Here is a 22,971-nt window from a genome sequence, read left to right as displayed (position 1 = left end):
AATACTCGGTGTCTACACGTACCATTTGCGAGTAATCGCTGTTTCGAAATGATGAGAATCGCCACCATACCACCGAGATACACCCGCAAAACAACTTCTCCTCGCTGAATGTGGGCTGAACGTATTCCTGCACGTCTTGGCAGGACATGATGGTGCCTTGGTGTGCCGAGTGCCTCCTGAGCGAGCAGTACAAGTACAACGTCACCGCACAACGTTCTTCTCTCACTACAGCTCTCCAGCTCTCAACCCACATTCTTTACCAGTGCTGCCCACACTCGCTTTTCAATCTCGTCATTCGTTTGTCGATTATATTCACAATAACCTTTTGAATCCACCAATCAACATGCATTTCACATCCACCATTTTCTTCGCCGCGACGTTGCTCGCACCTCTCGTAACAGCCGATCTTCATTGGAGCGGTCTCTGCACCGACACCGTCGGCGGCCAAAGCGTCTACAACGACGCTGCGACCAAAGCTGCATGCACGGCCTATGCGGGGCGGAACACTGGGTCCGAGCAGTGGGATACTTGCCCGGATTGTGCGATGGTGAGTGACCCATAATTTTCGGTTGTCAAAGAGAGGAGATAGAACAAAAGAGAAACACGAGCTGACGCTGAGAAGCAAACGGTCGGAGGACTTCCTTCTTGCAATTCACCCGCGAAGCATATTGGTGGCGATGAGTTGAACTATTACTGTAAGAAGAACGGTGCCGGAGGATCTATTGCGGACTAGACGGTGTAGAAAATATGATCTGGTTCGAAAATCATAAGATTGTAGCGATAATGATGGCTTACGGTGCGCGCGACTTTTCAACTCAGATATGGTTTATTTCTTCACACCATAAAATTGGTTATAGACAAATTTAAGAAAATCGAAGTGTACCTTGCGCGTTCGCTATACCGTTTCAACTCAGCTACGCTAGTTTCTCTGTTCCTTTTTTGCACGTTTCATCGGCCTGGGTAAGCGAGAGCCATGCTCTCGGGTCAAGATGAAGGTCGGCTATGATTTTGCCAGCTAAGAATCTTTTGTAAAATCAACTTTTTTACGTATCTTAGGGTACCTCGCCCTATTGCGTGTTCAGTGTTATCACCCTGTCGATTATATATGCCCAGATTTCGCATAGTAATATAGCAGCCGCGCACTGCCCGAGACCCACTACATCTTCCCCCAACAATTATCCTCGAAGACGCTGAGCCAGACCAATGAGGGGCCCGCGGAGGTACGATGCACCTCAATACTTGTCTGCTGCAGGCCAAGCAACAGATCCGGGATCTCATTTGTCGGGCAGCCGACATCCCGTCCCTGTACTACCATAGGTATGGTACCTATGATACCGTGTTGCACTCGACCTCGTATGAAGACTTTTTCACCAATCTATACGTTCACAAGAGTAGGCACAAATGCAACGAGAGTTGGTGTTGGCGCTGTGGTCTCTTCGCCGGCCACAATATCTGAACAGGATTTCCTGGCTTACATACCAGCAGCAGATCCGCTACGTCTCAATCAAAGAATCGGGCAAGAAGGGGACGAAACCATCTCATCTAAAAGCCCAGTCTCAACCTCCAAGAGCTCAGGCATCCGCCAGAGCCGCCCCGAAATTGTTCCAACGAAGTCGAACTCCACCTAGACCTCGGCCTCGTGAGGATCTGGCTCATCAGAAGAAAAGAGCGCCCGCTACAATCACCGAAAGCCGAGGTGTCAACGGAGAACGCATCACGCATCTACCGCATGTCATCTATCCAAGGGACACGAATGTTATAGAGCTTCTGGATGGAAGAAGAATGAGCTTCGCGATGTTTGGACGGCTAGATCCTAAGCGCGAACTCATCCCACTTGTCTTAGAACCTGGTACTCCTGGTACTCGTCTGGATGGCCATGGCCTTCATCATACATGGGGCTGGGATAAGTTTGTTCTCATCATTTGCCCTGACAGACCTGGCATGGGCTGGGCTACTCTTACGTCAGGGATTACTTTGTGGTTAGCCATGCTCATGACTTGAGATTCTTGGTAAGTCCTTCTTTGCTACCAAGGTGCATATAAAATGTACTAATGTGATAGATACGTGCTCTAGGCTACAAAAAGTATCGAATCCTAGGTGTCAGTGGCGGCGGACCTTTTGCCTTGGCCGTAGCCGCTCTTGCACCCAGAGGCGAAGTTCTTGTCACAGGTATCATGGCCGGTGCAGCTCCCTTGGAGGCGTCTCGACGGGGCGGGCGGATGCAGAAATTAATTGCTGAGATCTCCATCAGATTAGCCCCATGGTTCGCAGAGATGGTACAAAAAGCAACGGCGGCACGTGTTGCACCTCACTTGCAGCGCGAGGCCGCTCAGCTTCAAGGCGATGCGCAGAGAGTCAAGTTGGCCCAGTTGGAGACACACCTTCATGATGGTTCGAAGGGCTACGTGCAATATTGGAACGCCAAGAACAAACACTGGGGTTTTGATCTTGAGGCGCTTGGAAGAAAGAACCCGATACACATGGTTTATGGCACCCGAGATCGGAACACACCTTTAGCTGGAGGTCGCTATATGCAACATCGCATAGGCGCTAATTGCACTATGAAGGAGATCGCTGGGGCAGACCATTTTACGGCACAACGAAGCGGAAATACACTGGGACTGCTTGAGAAGCTCAGAAAGTATGTCTAGAAGACTAAGCAGTAAGCTCAATCGCAATACCTACTACATTAGCTCGACTAGAAGAGATCATCACTATCGTGGTGTCGTGAAAACCATCGTATCCTTAGTATAGGCTCATTAGCCAATCACCTCTTTTGCGAGCTCCCAATCTGTACATCTGAACCCACACCAGTCCCTCAGCACCGTTCAAACTCACATATTCTCTTTCCACTAGATCCTTCTCCTATCCTCAATCGACCGCCCTGTCGACGTCCTAGCCGCGACGGTTACACAACGCGCTCCTCGCGTCCCTCCACCTACCAAGGGATAGACACCCATGATGCGCACAAAACTCCCTCACCATCCCACACGAAAAAATACCTCACTCCGCTCTCACATTTAACCCATCATGAAGCTCCTCTTCCTCGCCACCTTCTACGCCACCGCTCTCGCCCTACCCATTCTCAACTTCCGGTTCACCACCACATACCCAATCACACCCACATTCCTCACTAACAAACGCGTAGAGACGATCCACCGCCCGCGCCCGCACCCGCGTCAAAGAACACCCATCTGTACATCTGTCCGGACGCAGGTTTCAAAGGCGCCTGCGAAAACCTGCAGGCCGATTTGGGCAAATGCTGTACTCTTCCCTACCTTTTGATGCTCCTTTGGGGGTAATTGACAGTGGAGTAGATAACTTGGGCGACAACTGGAACGATAAGATCTCGTCGGCCGGGCCGGACAAGGGTTACTTCTGCACTGCGTATCCGTATGCAATACTTGTGAAATGGTAAAGCGAGGTTTGCTAACGGGGTGAAGGGACTTTGATTGCAGCGGAAAGGCGTTCCCGTTTGTCAATCCGGGAATATGGGATATGGCGAATTATGGGTTTGGGGATATGATCAGTTCGTATCGGTGTGATGAGTTGGGTGGGTTGGATGAGTGAAGCACAGGGAAAGGATGAACGCCGGTGCCGACTGTTCGCAATAGAGGCAATCGAAACGTACAGTCGATCACTGAAGATATGGTATTGAACTTCAAATCTTTTGGTATGCAGCCAACTAGAGAACCTGTACCCGTGCAACGCCCGTAAAACGCCGGCCTATCCGAGCTGTCGGTACATAATGCAGCCCACCTGTCTCGTAAAGCATGAAACCCGCACTTCAACCTCTCACTTCTATGACGATCGGTGGTAGATACCGGCCACGAGGGCGTGGTCACGCTCAAAAGGCTCGAGCGTCAGCTGCTCCTTAGGTTTGATGCCCATTTCCCTCATCTTGTTTACCTCGGAAGCGAATACGGCTTCTGGCGCAGCAGTGGAGTCGATGCAGTTGGCCTTGATGGAAATAAGAACACCGCCACCGACCTTTAGGAAGAGACTGGCGTTGAGTCCAACAATACGCGCTTGATCTGGGAAATATTAGAAAAAGTTCTTCAATGTGGAAAAAAGATGTACATACCGGGCTGGGCAACGTCTGCGAAGATGCAGTCGACCATGGGCAACAGCATACGGTATTTCAGCGGGTGACGGGCGTCTTCGACGATGGGGATCACGTTCGTGCGGTGTGTAGCCATGTTGATCAGATCACGGCCAGATCGGTGTGAGAACTCGACAGCGTATACAGTGCCCTCTGGGCCGACAATGTCGGCAACGTGCGAAACACTGGTTCCAGAAGCGGCACCCAGATACAGGACTTTAGAGCCAGGCTTCATGTAGATATCGTCGACACCACCCAAGATACCTAGACAGGTCAGTATAAGTCGGAAGTGAGATAAGATACGTGTTATGTGTCTGAGACATATCCGGTTCGTACTCGGACGTTACTTACCAGCAGCAAGCTTAGATCGGAAAGGGTTCCACACGCGGTATTCGGTCGACGTTGCGGGAGCGTCTTCGCCGTTGGTAGGGTTCGCGCTGTTCGCAACGCTGATGCGCTTCTCTCCGTATACGCTTTCTCCCGGAGTCAGGTTCTTGGTGAGCAGAAGATCTTCCTTGCCACGTCCCACGAACACGCCGGCGTGGCGATGCGGCTCAACAATGACCTTGCTATGCACTCTTTAGCCCAAATTCAAAAGAACTGTTCACTGTTACTTACGCGCCACCACGGGCACCTCCAGCACCTCCCCGTCCGCCAGGGCCTCCACGCCCGCGAGGTGCACCTCTTCCCCTTGCGCCGCCTCCCCTACCTCCACCACGTCCACCACGGTCACCAAAGCCACCGCGCCCTCCTCTTCCGCCTCCGCGGCCACCACGATCTCCTCCAAAGCCGCCGCGACCACGCGGGGCGCCGCCACGACCGCCTCTAGGTGTGAAAGCCATGGGCAATGTTGGTAGAGCTATAGCTCTTCGTTGCGATTGTACGTACGTTTGTTATGAGCACGTTGCTACCAACGATTGCAAATGCAGTGGAAGCAGCAAGAAGCTACTTGCCAGAAAATTACTTCGGTGGGCGCACTGCTGTCGGCGGTTGCTGTTGCGGTGGAGCTCTAGAGCTATGGACGAGAACTTGAAGTTCAGAATATTTTTTCGGCAGCACTAGCGCGCGATGCTCAAAGCAGACTAGCCGCCAAGAGTCTGCGCTAATCGCCCACACAGGCTTCGAATTTGCTTCACGAACATCGACCTCAACTAACCACACAGGACACCCGCCGCACATCACGATGGTACGTCGCCCGCAGCCTCTGGAATTGCGCACAGTCTCTCGATCATATTCCGCGCACACAAATCATTGCGACACCAGCTAATTGGTATCGCAGGTCCGCTACGCAGCCACCTCGATCGACAACGCAAAGTCCGCCAGGGCTCGCGGCAGCTACCTCCGCACCTCGTTCAAGAACACCCGCGAGACTGCCCAGTCTATCAACGGATGGCGCCTTGAGCGTGCCCTTACCTTCCTCGGCAATGTCATCGAGCACAAGGAGGCCGTTCCCATGAGGCGGTACGCTGGCAGCACCGGCCGCACTGCGCAGGGTGAGTGGCTGGCGCTTTTTTTTCTCTTATAGAAGGATGCGAAAACTTTGAGATGCGACTGGAACGATTCTCCAGGCGTCGAATCTGGGATTCAGTTATGCGAGGAGCGGGGCTGACATGCACACAGGCAAGGCTTTCGGCGTCTCCAAGGCCCGCTGGCCCGTCAAGAGCGCCGAGTTCGTTCTTGGTCTGCTCAAGAACGCTGAGGCCAACGCCGACACCAAGGGTCTCGACACCAGCAACTTGATCGTCAAGCACATCCAGGTCAACCAGGCCCCCAAGCAGCGAAGGCGCACATACCGCGCTCACGGTCGTGTATGTCACAAATGAACCTAAACACACTTGTACCATCTCTAATAACACGTGCAGATCAACCCCTACATGTCGAACCCTTGCCACATCGAGCTCATCCTTACCGAGGCCAACGAGACTGTTCAGAAGTCCGAGCAGGTCGCTCACCGCCTAAACACCAGGCAGCAGGGTCGTGCGACCCGCCGGGCCATCACCGCCGCGTAGAGGAGATTAATCGGGGTCGGCATGATGTCTAGCGGGAAGGAAACGGAGACGGCATGGGCACGGTCTAGGCGTCAATGAGCGATGATCATAGGGAATTTCATACCTTCACGTGTACTCCAGCTGATTGGAGGGTCATTATACCGGTGTCTGCGATAAAAATTCGAGGCCACGGCCTGTTCCCAATCTCTGATGAAGAGACGACAACCTGTTGGAAGTAACAATCCAACACAACCTCAACTACCTTACCAAATAACGTCAAGCATGCATTTGAGAACTACCAGTAATTGCTGAACCACAGTGCAGTCAGTGACAACAGCAGCATCAGCTGCCATTCCACCTGCAATTGGTTCCCCGCGCCTTGACCCTCGCCCTTTTGTCCCTGGATGAACCCCTGCTGCTCTCCGCCCATATACAAAGCCCCCAACTCCGTCAACCCCCCATCATCACCGAACAAAGCAACCCCATCGCCCGTCCACTCATTCGCATCCCCCTCTCTGAAAGCCCCAAACCACGCATACCGCTCCACATACTCAAGTCCATCTAAATACGGCAAAGTCAAATTCATCATCTGCACCGTCGCCTCCGCATCCGCCTGAGGTAGCGCTAACTCCGTGACCCAAATCTTCAACCTCTCTTCTCCCTCCCTCGAACCATTTGTGTTGTAGAACTCATCCAACGTTCCTAACCACGAAGCGAGCCCGTCAAATGCCCCATACCAATGCGCAGCTACGAAGTCCGTCGGACACCCATTTTTCTCGTCTATATCGTAACACGACTCGTTGAACTTCCTCAACCACTCCAGTCCGTTCTCCGACCCCGTCACGCTTGGGTGGCTTATCTTCCACTTCCTGTTTTCTGAGCGAAACGGCGCAATGTGATCGATGTAAGATTTGGCAGCATCTTCAGGAGAAATACTGCTCCCACCGCTCTCGGTAGTTCCGTCTGGTTCGTTAAAAGCCAGCAGATGTGTAGAGGAGTCGGGCAGGTTGGAGAGTTGCTGGGATATCGAGTCTGAAGAAGCCTCATCCAATCCATGGATCAGTGGAGCGAACTCGAGATTGGTGGAGGGGACCTGGGATGGTGGAGATGGCGCCCAGTTGTAATACCATTTTAGGGGGGTTTTGGAGGAGGTGAGGAGGTTGTTGTCGGCTTCGTGGGCATCGCCGACGTAGGCGAATCCTCTTTTGCTGTCTTGTGCTAAGGTCTGCAATATGACTGTGCTGAAAGCGATTGCAGTGAAGGCTTTGCATGTCACCCGATTTCGTCCGGGTCGACTGTGGTTTTTCATGGTTACGAGTGGTGTACAGTTGACGCTTGATGACTATTCCTTTTTGAGAGGTGTACAAGTGGGCTACCAAAGATCGGGTCCTGGGATTTCATGGCCATCATACGGGCATGTATGTAATTATGTATACTGTAATTTGAAACTGATAAGGCTATTGAAGTGGCGGTGCCATGCTGTTTCCTCAAGTGCTGCTAGGCCTACGTCATGACTAGGATAACTTGGCAAGAACCATGCTCGCATGGAGATGTTGTTGATGGAAAACAATTCACGATGTTAGACATGAGTTCCGATTGATCAGCAAGGTCCAAGATTGTGAAAAAGCATCGCGGAGCTTGCGTGGTGTTGAGTTGGAACCGTCGATGCGCGGTTCAATGGTGGGTAAATGGAACAGAGTCTAGCGGTAACCTGTTTGGGTTCGCGCCACGCAGGCGCACTTCTTCTTTAGCTGTTGTCACTCGCACAAGAGTACGCCTGTCCTGTAAACATCAGATGCGTATTTGTCGCGGTAGATCATTGATCCCAGAGTCCCAAGCCTCTTGGAAATGTGTCGCCCCGCATTCACCGCGCTTGTTGGAGGTAAGTCTTGCCGCTAACCCCGCAGGGTGAACGCCCGTAGTACTCGTACTCAGCTTGGACGTAGTGTACTACTCATAACGCTATTTTTTGTGCTCTTTCAGGATTAGAGATGCTCTCGAAAGCCTACAATCTCACCCGCAATGCACTCATACCAGCAACTTGCTACTCGCCTGTGAACTGTTGAAGGGTTCGCAGGATTCGCAAAACGGCCCGCATTTCCTGAGCATCTCCAGATCAATACCCCGCCAAACCCAATGCAACCCACTTTACCCGCTCTGGGGCTCAACGCCGTAGACCTTGTGACACCACAACATCAGCGACCGCTCAACTGACTAGCTTTTTGGGCATCTCCATCGCGGCAACAAATCACGGAACAATCTCGAACCCAAGGCCGAAGACGTCCCGCATTCCCAACACAATGAGCAGGCCATCGTCCCGGGAGAGGGTAGCAATCCTGGCTAACAGCACATGTAAGTGATCTCGTTTGGTAATTAAAGCATGTCAACAGCACCCTCGTCATACTCAGGCCGGTGCTCACTAAGCTTCGTATAAGTACTCCTTCGCACCTCTTATGGCTTCCTTCCGCCGCCACTTTCCTTGTTGTTCTATATTGCACCGACCTCTGATCGTGCACAGCCAATAGACCAAACTACGGTGCCATCACATCGGCCTCCAGCAGCACAATGGCCGCCGAAATTGACAATAAGCCTGCGGTCGACGAAACATTAGACGATGTCGTGCCGACGACGGAACCCGGGCATGGTCCTGCGCATGGTAAGTTGCAACCGCCACCGCTTGTCGCGGCGATGTCGCAGGAGTATCGCGCCGAGGCAGAAGCCAAGCTGCGGAGAAAGATCGACACGAGGCTGCTGCCGATGATTATTCTCATGTACATCATGAATTATCTGGATCGCAACAACATTGCGGCTGTGCGATTAGCAGGCTTGCAAGATGAGCTCAATTTATCGAGTACGCAGTATCAGGTTAGTCCGCAGTCATTATCCTTCCAAGTCGTCGCATCAAAAAGGTTTGGGAAGAAGTTCACTTCGTCATCGCGTATTTCCGATATGCCGGTTCGCGCCCGATCAGCATCTGTCACTGGCTCAGTACTCTGTACTGATTTATGATATAGACAACCGTCTCGATTCTGTTTGTTGGGTACATCCTCATGCAGGTACCTAGTAACCTACTTCTGAATAAGACTGGAAAACCAGCGCTTTTTCTTCCTATCTGCATGATCATCTGGGGAATCATCTCGGGTGCGACGGGCGCTTGCCAGAACTTTGCAGGCCTCGTGGCGTGTCGATTTTCCCTCGGTTTCATCGAAGCCGTATACTTTCCGGGTTGTCTATTCTACCTCTCGTCATGGTACACCCGAAAAGAACTCGGCTTCAGGACTGCGGTGTTGTACTCTGGCTCTCTCATCTCTGGCGCTTTTGGTGGACTCGTCACCGCCGGCATTACGAGCAACATGGACAACACAAAAGGACTCCGCGCCTGGCGCTGGGTCTTTATAATTGAAGGCGCGATTACCGTCGTCATCGCCTTCGGAGCCTTTTTTGTGTTGCCAAACATGCCTCGGACCACGGCGTGGTTGACCGAGGAAGAACGCCAGTTAGCATCTTTTCGTCTAGTAGAGGACGTCGGTGAAGAAGACTGGACATCTTCAGAATCACAGACTCTGTTTCATGGGTTCAAGCTCGCGATGGCTGACATCAAGACTTGGATTCTTACGGTTCTCCTCCTGGCAATCGTCTCGTCGGCGTCTGTCACAAACTTCTTCCCCACAATCGTGAAGACGTTGGGATACGACAATGTGAAGACTTTGCTGCTCACTGCACCGCCCTACGTTCTCGCGGTGATTACAACGTACCTCAACGCATGGCACGCCGACCGAACCGGCGAACGATTCTTCCACATCGTACTCCCTCTTTGCGTCGGAGTCGTGGCATTCATTCTCTGCGCCGCCACGCACTCGACCGCACCACGCTACGTGGCTATGATGTTGATGGTACCCGGCGTGTACACCGGCTACGTCGTCGCGCTCGCCTGGATCTCGAACTCCCTACCTCGTCCGGCATCGAAGCGCGCAGCTGCTCTCGCTTTCATCAACGCTATCTCCAACGTTAGTTCCATCTACGCGAGCTACATGTATCCGCAGCCGAAAGGCGGGCAGCAGCCGAATTTGACGGTGCCGCTGAGCGTCGATTGTGCGACGGCGGCACTGGCAATCATTATGGCAGCTGTAATGAGGCTGAATTTGGGGAGGCTGAATAAAAAGTTGGATAGGGGGGAGCATGTGGAAGGAGCAATCAATGCCGTGCCAGGGGTAGCGCAGGAGAACGGGTTTAGATTCTTAGTGTGAGTACGTCTAGCTTAGGTAGTTGTTGAATATGTGTGAAAGACATAAGGATACCCTGAGTACAACCAGCACATCAGTAGATTTCTTGCCGCAAGCATACCGTCCCACGATACTAAGCTTAGGCTATGGGCATTTGCCAACGGGCGTCGACCACGGTGGCAAGTACTTCGTATACGACTCTCGCGCTCGAGGCCCCCCTGGTGTGATTGTGTGCAACAAAATCATCTCGTGTTAGAAGGTCAAGGCAAAGGATTCTGTAGCGCATGGATCGCGTCAATGTACTGTTAGCAGTGAATATTCGGGTAGGGGCGTGCCCGCGGGCGCGTGAAGGGCACGTGTTCAGACTAGCGCCGGGCGCTCGCGCTATTTTGAGCCCCACAGTTGCGGATCTTGAAACTGCAGGTGCGTCCCATCCGCGTTTACGTCAACGGTCAACCCTCACCCACATGCACCACCGCCCCGTACCCTGGCTTGTCCGCGTCTCCACATATACGCGCCCGGCTTCACTACGCGCGATCCCTTTGTCTATCGCTATCGAACAAACATACCTTTCTCAGCTGCTGAATGTATGGTAGCCGCGGTGCTGCTGTCGATATTCACTTAGCCAGACCTGCTGTGGGCGCATCATGCATTCACGGAACCAAGACTAAAAACTCGGACACCGATCTTTCCACTGAATTGTTCTATCAGTCTATTCTATCAACTCGACCACAGGGCAAGCGCCTAGGTCGATCCACGCAGCAGGCAGCAACTCCGCTGGTCAGCTGACGCCACCCAAATAACTCCACCATTACCGCGTTCTCGAGATCCTCATGGACTTCTCAACCAACGCCTTCAGGCCGAAAAAGGTCTCTTCAACACTTTCCACAGACACCATGGGCCACGCGCAAGCAGTGGAAGCCTGCCGTTGGGGCTGGGCGGTCGATCCGCAGGTTACAGGGACGCCGACGCCACACGCGTCTGCACCGCCAGTGCAAGCGCGCCCAACCACAACTTCTGGTGTCACGCGTCCAAATCGCCTAACACCCTGCCGCGGCCGCCTGTACCATCAACTATCCTGTTCCCATAGGATTCGAACCGACCTAGTCGAGGACTGTGGTTCAAATTGTCTGGAGCCCAACGGCCTTGTGTCAGACATCCCATTCCTCTGCCAAGAATGCGTCGAACTGGAAGCAAAGACCATCTGGGCGACTCGGGAAGCAGAGCACAATGCCTTGTACCCGCCTCTAGCTGAGATGACCAAAGAGCAGTCCGACATCTGGTACGATGAGCGCCGCAAGCTCGAAGCTTCGTTCACACGGGACCGCAGAATTTACGAGATGGAGCTCCGCTCGACTACGCGTCCCAGCAACGTATGCTCAGCGCTGCAGTACAGTGAGGAAGAAAAAGCGTTCGCAGCCGAGCTGGATTCGCTCTCCCTCGCAATGATGTCTTCGAACACTGGCACGATTACCGAAACGTATTCCCCCACCCGCAAGCGAATCGGCCTGCCAAGCGACGCGTCCGAGCAGATTCACTGGGGACTAAACTCGCTGAACATCGACCGTGGATCGTGTGGTCCGCAGTTCACCGCTGCTCAGCCCTCAAACCGCATCCCGCCGATGCAAGCCATGAGCGAAGAGGAGCTTTGGGGACGCCCTCGAGACCGCAAGTGAGATGGCGTGTAGATCTGGCTGTACGATTCTGAATGGGGAGTTTGACTTCACGGGATCAACTTGTATTTAGCGACATTAGCATTGGTATCGGAGTTTGAAGAACATGAGACGAACAACGGAACACGAGATGTACTATAAATATGGCGCAAGGGTGAGCTTGTATGTCTCAGGACTGGATGGACAGCGTGAACGCAAATATCATGACTCATTTATCTAATCTGCCCAACTCGTCATCTTGACTCTGCGTTCAAATCGTCAAAATGACTGCCAAATTACCTTTTATGCGTTTCCTTTCAGTGTTTGAGAGCTACGTATGCGCAGCTTGGAACTCGGTCCTTTAAGCAAAGCAAAACATATTAAACCATGGGAATCCCCGGCCGACACTGGCCCGGCTTCGTTCTCGCAATCTGCAAAAGTCAATGAGATTCTTCGCTGGGGCCTCTGCGGCAGCCGATATCGTTTCCGAAGACGCAAGGCTCATCTGCTCCAAATTCTGATCGTAAATTGAAATCAGTCATCTCATAGAACTTTCAGCTCGACAAGCTCTATGGTCGTTGTAACAATGTTGACCTACTGCGCAGAAACGGAGTTGATGCTAAGGAGATAGAAGTCCCAGGAGACTTTGCGAGGGGTTTTGTTACAATTGACAGTGAATAGGCTTTTGAGCTTGGTCATTGCGCCATGGGAAGGATAGCGCAATATACGATAGTTGGGTGTCTTTGGAGGGCAGATCATAACCGAAGCTCTCCTATCTATGCTAACATAAGGAGGATAACCATTCTAGATAGTTAGTAATTGCGCGGCGCAGTGAAGTGGTTGGATGTCTTATCGTATGATACTCATGAGAAACAAGCTCCTCATAAGCATAAGGCAGGGTATCCTAAAAACCTAAATTATTAGTAAGTATGAAAATAATATGTCATCTATTCGGTAGATGCTTGAGAGAAGATTGGCTAAGCAAATGTTCGTAGAATTTCGAAGATGCCGCTCAGTTTCTCAGCAAAATGTGCGACTTGATTGGATGCAAATTATATGGCTGCTTAACCACCATTTGATCAATTGTCCCAACGTCTGGCGGCTTCAAAAGGCTCTGAACCATCATGACATGTATGAACCATTATTTCCCAAGAGCAAGCCGCAACCTTCCATGCTTGCGGTCTTAATTGTGGTGATCTATCGATCATTTGAGGCAGCATATCAAGCAACGCATCGGGGACGCTTTCGAGTGAAGAACCAGCTTGAGCGGCACAATTCTCGAACCAGTGTTGGACCTGAGAAATGTTGGCTTCATAGGAAGTTTGTTGCCTATCACTACCGTTTCTGAATAGGATACTCTGCAGTTCTCGACGTTTGTTCAGGTTTGAGTGGTTTCCTCGACGCTTGTTCAGGGTTGCGTGGTTTCCTGAGGCTAACGTAGCCACCATCTCCATATATACACAGCCGAGAGAAAATATGTCTGCGCTGAGGCCCCGCTTTTCCTGGGTTACGACCTCCGGTGCAGCGTACGTTCGGGTGAACGCAGTGGGTGATTCGGTATCAGCCTCGGCAGCTGTCTGGTAGGCGCGAGCTATACCAAAATCCGCAAGGTAGACCTGATGAACGCTTTTGTTAGTTGGTTGTATCAAGGAAGGGAATCCCTTCGAAAGCACCGATCTTGGTCATGTACCTTGTATTTCGGAATAGTGGAGCCTAAGTGTCTGACTAATACGTTCGCTGGTTTTATGTCCATGTGCTTTACATTCTTGTCGTGAATGAACTTGACTGTCTGAGCAAGGCAGCCAATCGCGACACTGAGACAGTCGCATCGCGAAGTCCGTTCGTCTGACTGTTTAGACTCGACTATCTCATCCATGTACTGCTCAAGGTTCCATTCAGCGGCCGGATAAAGCAATATCGCCAGATCTTTCTTCAATGTATAGGTCCCCACAACCCTCACGATATGGGAGTGAGCAAGTCGCTGAAGATGTTCCACTTCGTTGATAGCATCTTCTCGGGTCAATCTTCTGCTGCAACGGACAGTCTTCCTGGCTAAGCGAATTCGGCGACACATGACGCTTTCGACGAGTGCGGTTCCGCTGTGACCTAGAACCTTCTCTGTTCGAAGTGGTATCTCACTTGTCTCACCAGCCGCATACTCAACGTGTTGCCCCCGACTAGACCAATTGAGTTCGTCTTCCGGATCTGAAAGGATGCCTCTTACACGGAGATGCTCTAACCAGTCGCTGCTGAAGACTTGCGGTTGTCGTACAATCTGGTTATTTCTGTACGCTGCCACATGTACGCCTATCACCCACTTAACATAACGTTTTATTTTGTCTGTTTCGTACTTCTCATCTGTAGACATCATTCGCTTTATTTCAACAACAATCCTCTCAGATACCGTGTCCAAAGACTCAGGCTGTCGTTGTCCCTTTAGAGTATCCATGTACGTCACAATGCTAGACACAATGGGCGTCCAATTTGTATCCAACATATAGTTGGTGTTGATACGATGCCCGGAGCCAGCGAGAGTATATGCTTTGGAGACGATGAGTTTCGCTAATTCCTGAGCATCAAGTGTTACTTTACTGATCACTTGATGCGAACTCTCCGCGCCGTTTTTTGCTTTCCTACTGGAGTCGTGTGGAGAATGTTCAATACCAATACCGGTGAACGTTGAAGGTGCAGTCCTGTAGCTAGAAAAGACAGATCGAGCAGACTTATAGCTTGTGGGGCTGGCAACTTCCAGTATACCGGGCCTTGAGGATTCGGATTTATCGAAGGAGCCGTCAAATTTCCTAGATTTTGGAAAATGCGAAGCCATATCAAATTGCATCTTCCGCCATTCAGCTACGCTCGTAGGGGGTCGGGACGAGTAAGCGGAGGAGTACAAAGAGTCGGACCAGGTGTCGAGATGCCATTGGCCGATTGGATGATCGAAGTCCTGCGGGCTGCAGGGATACTCATGGGTGTTCTTCAGACCGTCGTTGCCATCGATAGATTTGCCGTCATCGGAATCAATTGCGTCATCGGAATCAGATGCTTCATACTCATCACCACTTCCACAATCGCTCGAAGCTCTTCGCAAGGGTTTGGGGTTCCCTAGTCTCCTAATAGGAACTGGCAGGGCGCCTGCGCTGTCCTTTTGGTCACCGGTTGCAGTAGGATGCAATGGGGCTTCACTCCAAGTATCGCCGCTTTCTGTAGGATATAATGCGTACTCTACAATGTCACTGCTTGGAGTGACGTCTGGTATTCTCGCGATGTGTGAGCTGAATATTTCAGACGCCTCTGGGCGAGATTGCTGGAGGTTTCTTAAGTCGACAGCTATGCGCTCCGCAAGGGACCCAGGGATGGTCGGACGGGACATTTTTGGGATCGATGATGCATGTAAAGATGGCTGAATACATGGATGAAAACAAGGCTGAGGCTACTAAGAAGATGAGAGCCTCAGCTCTAAGTTGAGAGAAAACCCAGAACGCCTTCACGAGGATTAGTCGCAAGTACGGCTGAGGTCGATTAGCATTGCGTCCAGACGATTTGTCTATGATTTGAGGAAAGAAAGTAACGTGGGATTAGGTGATGGACAAAAGTGTAGCCTTGTTGCGCTCTTTCCAAACGACGCCTGCGCATTGGGGCTGGGCATGCAAGTCGGTCAGGGATATGGTGGCAGAGCAGCGGCACCGAATGGGGCCAGAAGTCCAATAACAGCAAAACCCTGATGTTGATGTTTTGGGATCAAGAAAGCAATCAAAGAATGTCTATGCGACATATTGTATATGGTACATCATTAGGCACGTAGATGCGGTTCGTCTGTGTCTAGATGTCGGTAGCGGTTGGCACGGATAAAGCAACGCAAAGATGCCTAGGATATGGAACTTTAGGGTTGTGAGCGAGCGACTTAGTGCTGTGGGTTCTAGATCTTTCTCGATAGCAGCCTTGAGAACGATGCGATGAAGAAATGGGTTGACGCTTGTCAGGTTTGTTGGATGATTTCGAACTAAATGCTGCGTTCGACGCTAGCAGCAGGAGCCCCTCTTTCCAGCGCACGTGTGCAATCTCCTGGCACCATTCCCAACGCAAATGTATTTCATTCATCCGACTCATAGACACCGAGGCTACGTGTTCTGTCACGACGTGCAAAGCCGGAAGCTCCCCGCCTGTGGATGCGCTCTCAGCTGGCGTAGATAACTTCTTTCGCTTCCGGGGACTCTAAGCGGAAACATGCAACCTGAATGGAGGAAAGCGTGAACAACTCGACGCGCCAAAATAAGCCACCTCGCGACGGGCCGCGCTCTGGAACTCGAACCATGCATACTTCTGGTACAGACTTTGCTGGGCCGGTGCTAAATTGGACAGACTTACCTATCGGAGCAAGACCCTTCACACGCCTAGCTAGAAGGGAAATCCCCCAGCTTCGGAAAGACCGATTATACGAGCGAATTATCCATTTCTACTCCAAGTATGGGCATTCCACCTTTCAGCTTGCGTGTGGGCGCTGTTTCGTTAGTTTGGCTGGCTGAAACACACGCCATCCTAGACAGCCAACGCAGATGTCGAGTTATAAAATATAGCTAGACGTCTTCAATCAAACCGTCACCTTCATTGAGTGCGATCTGTACTCATCAAATCCCAAATATGACCGAATCACAATCTAACAGCTTTTCCCAAACCGGTTTCCAGCCTGAGCCCAATACCTTCTCACAAGGTGGCTTCCAACCTATACCGAACAGCATCTTTCGGAGTGGCTCTCAGCAGCAGGATGGTTTCTCACAGAGCGGATTTAGAGACGAAGACGGCAATTTGCTCAATATTCCGGAAGTCGAGGCCTTCAAGATGCCGCCCTCAGCATCAAGGGAGAAGCGTCCAGCGCCTCTGCAGCCAAAAAAGCGCATTATCATCTGCTGCGATGGAACATGGCAAAGCTCCTCTCATGGCACGCAGACCATTCCCTCCAATGTGGCGAAGATGAGTCGCTCTATTGCCTCTTGGTACGTGGATGAGAATGGATTGAAGGCCCCGCAGCTCGTGTATTACGACGCTGGTGTCGGCACTGCCATGGGCTGGCTTGAAGCCAAGTGGACTGGTAGGTTCGACTCTCAAAATAGCGTGGCATAAGTTGACAGCTTTTAGGAGCATTTGGTGGCGGCCTGGATGAGAATGTCTGCGAGGCATACAACTTCCTCGTCAATAACTACAATCCTGGTGACGAGTTGTTCTTCTTCGGCTTCTCCCGAGGAGCATACACTGTTCGTGCTTGTGCGGGCCTTGTGTGCCGAGCCGGTATCTGCAAACCACGAGCAATGGGACAATTCTGGGAGATGTACGCCAACTACAAAGCCATCGATTCGACAACACCCCTTGAAAGCAGTGCCTGGGGTAAGCGATGGGACGGCGAAGGCCCACCACCAAAATTCACCATCAAAGTCAAGGACGAGGAATGGGAGTTCAAGACGGGTTCTGGAGCCGACTGGCTTGATAGTGTTGTGAAGGATATCAAGATCAAGGTTGTGGGTGTATGGGACACTGTTGGAAGTTTGGGATATCCTGACAATGTATGGATCGACACTAAGGCGAAAAACAAACCCTACGGCTTTCATAACACGGACATTCATCCACGTAAGTGACACCGTGACCCCTCAATCAATGCCGCTTACGCTACACAGAAATTGAGAATGCATTTCATGCCTTGGCTTTAGAGGAGCATCGGAAAGCTTTCGGACCGACGCTATGGTCACTCCCGGAAGGTAGCAACACCAAGCTTATACAATGCTGGTTCCCAGGTGTAAGTGTTACATCGGTCACCTGTTCATCTAGCGACTCATCAAGTCTTTAGGTCCACATTAACGTTGGAGGCGGCAGCGGCGATGGCATGAAAGACATCAAGCAGGGAAGTGACAATCCCGATGGTCCCAAGAGTGTGGCAAAATCCGGTTGGTTTGGCTCGAAAGCGCCTGAGAACAGCAAAGGCGACTTAGAGATCATGAGCATCACCACGTTCTTCTGGATGGTAGACCGTTGTGTTCCTTTCCTGCGCTTTCAAATCGAGGACCATATAATGAGCGACTACGCCAAAGCTCTCGATAAGATCATGCAACGATCGAAGGAAAATCATGAAACTCATGGTCACTACGGCGGGTGGGGTATTGCACCCATTGTGGACTCATACGAGGGCATCATGACGGCCGCTGGCTCGGAACCTCGCACACCTGGCCATTATTTCTCACATAACCCTGAGCCCAAGGACAACCCTGAGCACAAGCACAACCCTGAGCACAAGCACAAGCACATCCACAAGCAGACAAATGAGTGCTTTCACCCTGTGGTCTATCACACGTATCAACAAGTGTGGAAAACGGACGACAAGGTACCTGAAGCGCTGAAGGGCTTCAAGCGCGAGCCGCTGGGCCCTGGCCTAGGCCATCACTGGGTTAAGACATACAAGAATCAGCCCGGAATGCTCCAACGCGGATGGTCCTACGTCTTCGGTAAGGCCACGCCATCAGACAGCGAGGATGACTTTGTCAAAATCCCTGAGTTTGTGATTCCTGAGCAAGGCTGGCACAAGGAGGGGTTTTACTGGATGCCTTATGAGCGCGAATTGATCCAAGCGGCACAGAACCGTAGCATGAGAAGAGGTGGCTACATGCCGCCCGAAGAAAGGGAAAAATTGATGGAAGAGAAGGCGGGCGAGCTTAAGGTCGATGGTGAGGGCGCCGAGTTCCTACGACAACTGGATGAGGATAACAAGCACATGAAGGAGTTCCGCGAGTGGAAACAAAGGGAGGACTTCATTCCGACGAATCCAGACTATCAAGAATGGTAGTCCTTTCCAAATGTATTCCCTGTTGATCGTGTGTCTACGATCATTGACATTGACAAGTCATGAAAATGCACTACTGTACCGCCACCTGACTCGACATGACCAAGCGCAACCATGATTGCAGACTGTCTGGTACATCAGCCGAGAATCGATACGAATCAGTTCGTTCTTTCAGGCTGTAGACGGTTCGGAAGCTTTCCTGTACGCTGGTGAGGCTATAACGCTTCGCTTGCAAGTGAAATAATCCCACATCGGTCCAGAAAGCTGACTAGTACCCTGCATTCACGCTTTCTTAGCGCCTTATTCCAATGTCCCGAGATCGGGCATCGAATTTTCAAAAGGCGATGAGCCGGGAACAGAATTTTGCCCTTCATTTGGGAGTTTGCGCTCCATGCTTTTGCTCCATAATTCACGTCGCTTAGAGAACTCTCGCTAACCGAGCTTCAATTTGGATCTAGTATAATTGACAGCGAATTCTTCCGAACCTCGGTTCCGGCTTTGCTAATGCGATGTTTCAGGATGTCGCTACATTACCTGAAAAGATGGAGAAGTCATTCGACCCATATGGACTGTGGACGCATGAACTAGGAAGCCTCATTAGTATTCAGGGCGAGTATGTTACCGTCAGCCCCGGGGGCGCAGTCCATGTCGCAAAGCATGTTGTTCCTGCCGCAGCTGCAGATGGGATGAAAAGGTATGCTTGGACTTGGCGAGAGCACCGATTACGTCCACGACGTAGAAGCCCCGAGACGTGCGACATTATCGTGTGCCAGAAAGCTTCACGATGAATTAGAAATATGTACATGAATTATGGGAGCTGGCGCTCGCTAAACATTAGAAATCCTGAAACCTCCTGGAAGCAACCTCTGGTAGATGCCTAGAGGGTCGTACTTCTTTGCGACCTTCTTCATGAACGCCACCTTATCAGCTCCATAGGCGGAAAGAGGATCTTGGTCCTTATCGGCATAGTTGAGGTAAAGGTATTCCACTGCAGTGTCATGCTCCTCCGTAAACTTCTGAATGCCGTTGGTCAATGCGAGACCTTGGTTGATGAAGAGCTCATCATCCTTGGCTTCAGACCAAGAGAGATACGACTGATACATGTCGAAGTTCTCGGTATACCGCTCCATACCAAGCACGTTGCCTCCCCTGGCTGTGCTGTTCGCGGTGTAAAGCGTGGACCATACTTGATGTAGGCAAGAGATACGCCACGAGCCGGATGCCTTCGCCTGAATTTCTGCAAGCATGATTTCATAGAGACGGGCTGTCTCTTGAAGAGTAGCGAGGTCGAGTTTGAAAGACAGAGTGCGGAATTGGACCCTGAAAATTACGAAAGTGAGTGATAGGCAATGCGAGGAAGATAGAAAAGCTTACCTGCTAGTGGTAGTGCTGCCGAACTCTGCAGCGACCGCGCTCATGGGTTGGATTTTGGTGGTATCGCTGATGTTGTTGGTGATGGCATAGAACTCCTTGTAGGCATCTGGGCGAGCAACAGGCTTCGTATAATCGAAAGCAGCTCGCACAACATTCGTAGGGCTCGCAGTCGAATAGCCTTGGAAGACAATCAACGCGGCATTGGGGTCGCGGTTTGGGTCCAAGCCGAAATCAACAAAAGATTTGAAATGCTGATCGGCTGTCGACGCTGGATAAGTGACGATGCCTCCCCATAGATTCTCGTTTTCGAAAGTCTCCATATCGTATCGCGTCACGATGCCGAAATTGCTGGTTCCGCCCTTGATGAGATGTAAGTTACATTTACTTTTTTAACTTCAAGAATATAGTTTACCTTGAGGGCAGTAAAGAGATCGGCATTGGTGTTCTTGTTGGCATTCACAATGCGTCCACTAGCGAGGACGACCTGGAAGTTGACGACGTTGTCACACGACAATCCAACACGAGGGGCAAAGTGAGATATTCCACCACCTATGAGATAGCCGCCAACACCAACGGTAGAGCCACGACCGCCAGCGACCATTCGTCCTAGCGGCTCAAGGGTCGAGTATACGCCGGCCCATCGTCCACCTGGCCCAATACTTGCTACTTGCGTGTGGGCATTGTACGTAGTACTGTTCATGTGCTGCAGGTCGATGGTCACACCGTCCTCGATGTCGTTAGAGCCCGGGATCGGAGTGTGACCACCGGATCGTACGGCGAATTTGCAAGGCTTTAGAAGGCTGGCAGCTGTGAGGACCTTCACTGTTGTAGCAACTTCTTCTGCGCTAGTCGGTTGCACAATACAATTGGGCGTCAATTTACTCTTGACATCGAAATACGAGTCAACACTAGTATTGTATAAACTTTGTCCAGGAAAAGCGACATGCTTGGCTACGGGGCTGAGGGTTAACACAGTGCACTGAAAAAGTTAGAAGAGCAGAGTGAAGCGGTAAGCGACTTACGCAGTAACTATCTGGAAATAGAAACCGGACTGCAGATTCGATCTCGGACTCGTTCTGGGCTTGTGAAAAATTGACGAGAGCTGCAGCAAGCAGTGCGAAGCTCAGACGAAACATGACGGACCGTGTGGTACCCAGAGGGACGGTACGTAAATGTCGCCGCAGAAGGTCGATTAAGTTCAGACCCGTGAAAGCAACCTCCGTCTTTTAACACCAGCCGTGAAGGACGGATACCGACTTCCTTGCGAACGAATCAGCGAAAGTAGCGCGAACGACTTGTGGATTGCTCAATCTCTGGGCTTCTCACGACTAGTCCGGCATAGGTTTCTGCACCGGCTGCACAGACAGAAATGCAGGTGATTCTAGATCTTGCCACGAACGTGATGGTGATAATCATTCTTGAAGGAGCATAATCGCCTTGACCGTCTCATTAAGCTAGTTGTCTTGGCTTATTCCCGCGGCGAATTGTTGTGCCCGTTGACGCGGCTGCAATCACCCTTGCCCCACAATCTGGTCGCCTCGCTTCCTTCGCGCTTCCCTCGCTTGCTCCCCAAACCGTGTAGGCCGGAAGATTATGCTCCACGTACGGGACGTACCGCGAGGAACTGACATCAATGTTACACATCAGGGTATCGTTGGTACCCGGATGTGCCGGCTCATGACCAGGGGGAGAACCTGGCTCTCCAGAAAGAGACTTGGATCTAAAGGTGGATATCCGTCACGTGTGGGTATCGTGACTGGTCCTTGCTTGTCCACAGCATGTCCGATCCCCACAAGTTCTTGCGGCGATCTTGTGACGGTTCCTTGTGACTTCGGACGAAGAAAGCTTCAGGCGTACAATCCACAGAGATTGATGTGCGAACCAGCATATCTGGGAATCTCGTGTATGTGCGTGGGCGGGCAAGCAACCCGCGAGATTGGGATGAAAGATGCCTCGTTGCCCAATCCTCAGGGATGTGGCTCACGGGCTGGGAATTGATCAACATGCATCGCTTAAGCGGAATACCACCTGTTCGGAGCTTCCCTTCCCAGCAGTCAGTTTCGAATCCTATGACCTGAAGCACAATAGTCAAAATGATGTAGTGTCCCTGTCCCCCGATCGTTGCGCTTTGAAATGTTCCTGCCTTGAAGGCGACCTGTACTTACACCTTCTCGTGCAACGATGGATCTCAACAAGCCCATCGTTCCCCCGCCGGCCGGCTATGTTGTCGATCTGGATAATCCGCAGCGACGCGGCGAGGCTGTCATTACATGGGTCGGAATCGTGGGAATGATCATTGCGACGACACTTCTATTCATTCGAGCGTACACCAAGATGGTGGTCGTGAAAAAGCTGGCTTCTGACGATTGTGAGTTCTGGCCCTAAGAACCTGCGGTGAAGGAATCTAACAGATCTAACAGGGTGTCTCTTCCTCGCATGGGTAGGTGCTCAGAAGAGTTGTGATCACCGTCGTCCTCTTGACTGATATGTTGCGATCGGCGTGGTATAGATCACCTCCATACCTGTGCAAGCCTTGATTGTTTGTAAGTTATCGTGAGCGCAGCATTGAAGTTGCAGGAGCGACCGTAAGCTAACGGCTGCGCTACAGATCGAGCTCCGGCGGGCTTGATTGGTATACATGCTTGGGAACTTACTGGTCATCAACTCAACAAGATCGCGAGAGTGGGTTTTTCGCAATTTATGAGTGTAATAAATACTGCTTGCTGACCGCCGGTGTAGATAACTTTGACAACAACAGTGTTATATTCGCCAGCCCTCGCCTTCGCAAAGATGTCTTTCCTTTGCT

At 51.4% G+C, this 22,971-nt stretch overlaps 9 protein-coding genes across 9 annotated transcripts; 5 read left to right on the top strand and 4 right to left on the bottom strand.

Annotated features, from left to right (window-relative positions):
* Nucleotides 1-3,801: 3,801 nt before the first annotated feature.
* Nucleotides 3,802-4,944, bottom strand: NOP1 (Small subunit processome complex component; the record flags this gene model as incomplete). The annotated part of the gene is made up of 4 exons (XM_056209254.1): nt 3,802-4,034; nt 4,085-4,366; nt 4,454-4,671; nt 4,721-4,944. 4 exons carry the CDS (start codon nt 4,942-4,944, stop codon nt 3,802-3,804), a joined length of 957 nt encoding a protein of 318 aa, XP_056076076.1.
* Nucleotides 4,945-5,285: 341 nt separating this feature from the next.
* On the top strand, nt 5,286-6,111 carry RPL17B (60S ribosomal protein L17B; the record flags this gene model as incomplete). The annotated part of the gene is made up of 4 exons (XM_056209253.1): nt 5,286-5,288; nt 5,382-5,595; nt 5,723-5,910; nt 5,965-6,111. The coding sequence occupies 4 exons, from the start codon at nt 5,286-5,288 to the stop codon at nt 6,109-6,111; spliced, it is 552 nt and encodes a 183-aa protein (XP_056076075.1).
* Nucleotides 6,112-6,385: 274 nt separating this feature from the next.
* N0V89_000428 (uncharacterized protein) lies at nt 6,386-7,399 on the bottom strand (the record flags this gene model as incomplete). Its single annotated transcript, XM_056209252.1, has 1 exon — nt 6,386-7,399. One exon carries the CDS (start codon nt 7,397-7,399, stop codon nt 6,386-6,388), a length of 1,014 nt encoding a protein of 337 aa, XP_056076074.1.
* A 1,256-nt stretch (nt 7,400-8,655) lies between these two features.
* N0V89_000427 (uncharacterized protein) lies at nt 8,656-10,337 on the top strand (the record flags this gene model as incomplete). The annotated part of the gene is made up of 2 exons (XM_056209251.1): nt 8,656-8,955; nt 9,105-10,337. 2 exons carry the CDS (start codon nt 8,656-8,658, stop codon nt 10,335-10,337), a joined length of 1,533 nt encoding a protein of 510 aa, XP_056076073.1.
* Nucleotides 10,338-11,146: 809 nt separating this feature from the next.
* N0V89_000426 (uncharacterized protein) lies at nt 11,147-11,989 on the top strand (the record flags this gene model as incomplete). Its single annotated transcript, XM_056209250.1, has 1 exon — nt 11,147-11,989. One exon carries the CDS (start codon nt 11,147-11,149, stop codon nt 11,987-11,989), a length of 843 nt encoding a protein of 280 aa, XP_056076072.1.
* Nucleotides 11,990-13,044: 1,055 nt separating this feature from the next.
* On the bottom strand, nt 13,045-15,338 carry N0V89_000425 (uncharacterized protein; the record flags this gene model as incomplete). The annotated part of the gene is made up of 2 exons (XM_056209249.1): nt 13,045-13,581; nt 13,656-15,338. 2 exons carry the CDS (start codon nt 15,336-15,338, stop codon nt 13,045-13,047), a joined length of 2,220 nt encoding a protein of 739 aa, XP_056076071.1.
* Nucleotides 15,339-16,606: 1,268 nt separating this feature from the next.
* N0V89_000424 (uncharacterized protein) lies at nt 16,607-17,595 on the top strand (the record flags this gene model as incomplete). Its single annotated transcript, XM_056209248.1, has 2 exons — nt 16,607-17,054; nt 17,102-17,595. The coding sequence occupies 2 exons, from the start codon at nt 16,607-16,609 to the stop codon at nt 17,593-17,595; spliced, it is 942 nt and encodes a 313-aa protein (XP_056076070.1).
* Nucleotides 17,596-17,737: 142 nt separating this feature from the next.
* On the top strand, nt 17,738-18,794 carry N0V89_000423 (uncharacterized protein; the record flags this gene model as incomplete). The annotated part of the gene is made up of 2 exons (XM_056209247.1): nt 17,738-17,743; nt 17,805-18,794. The coding sequence occupies 2 exons, from the start codon at nt 17,738-17,740 to the stop codon at nt 18,792-18,794; spliced, it is 996 nt and encodes a 331-aa protein (XP_056076069.1).
* An 824-nt stretch (nt 18,795-19,618) lies between these two features.
* N0V89_000422 (uncharacterized protein) lies at nt 19,619-21,301 on the bottom strand (the record flags this gene model as incomplete). The annotated part of the gene is made up of 4 exons (XM_056209246.1): nt 19,619-20,111; nt 20,166-20,479; nt 20,551-21,144; nt 21,188-21,301. The coding sequence occupies 4 exons, from the start codon at nt 21,299-21,301 to the stop codon at nt 19,619-19,621; spliced, it is 1,515 nt and encodes a 504-aa protein (XP_056076068.1).
* Between the last annotated feature and the right edge of the window lie 1,670 nt (nt 21,302-22,971).

This window comes from Didymosphaeria variabile (genome assembly GCF_027946475.1).
Source record: "Didymosphaeria variabile strain IMI 356815 chromosome Unknown scaffold_1, whole genome shotgun sequence".
NCBI lineage: Eukaryota > Fungi > Ascomycota > Dothideomycetes > Pleosporales > Didymosphaeriaceae > Didymosphaeria > Didymosphaeria variabile.
This window is presented reverse-complemented; position numbering and strand designations above follow the sequence as displayed.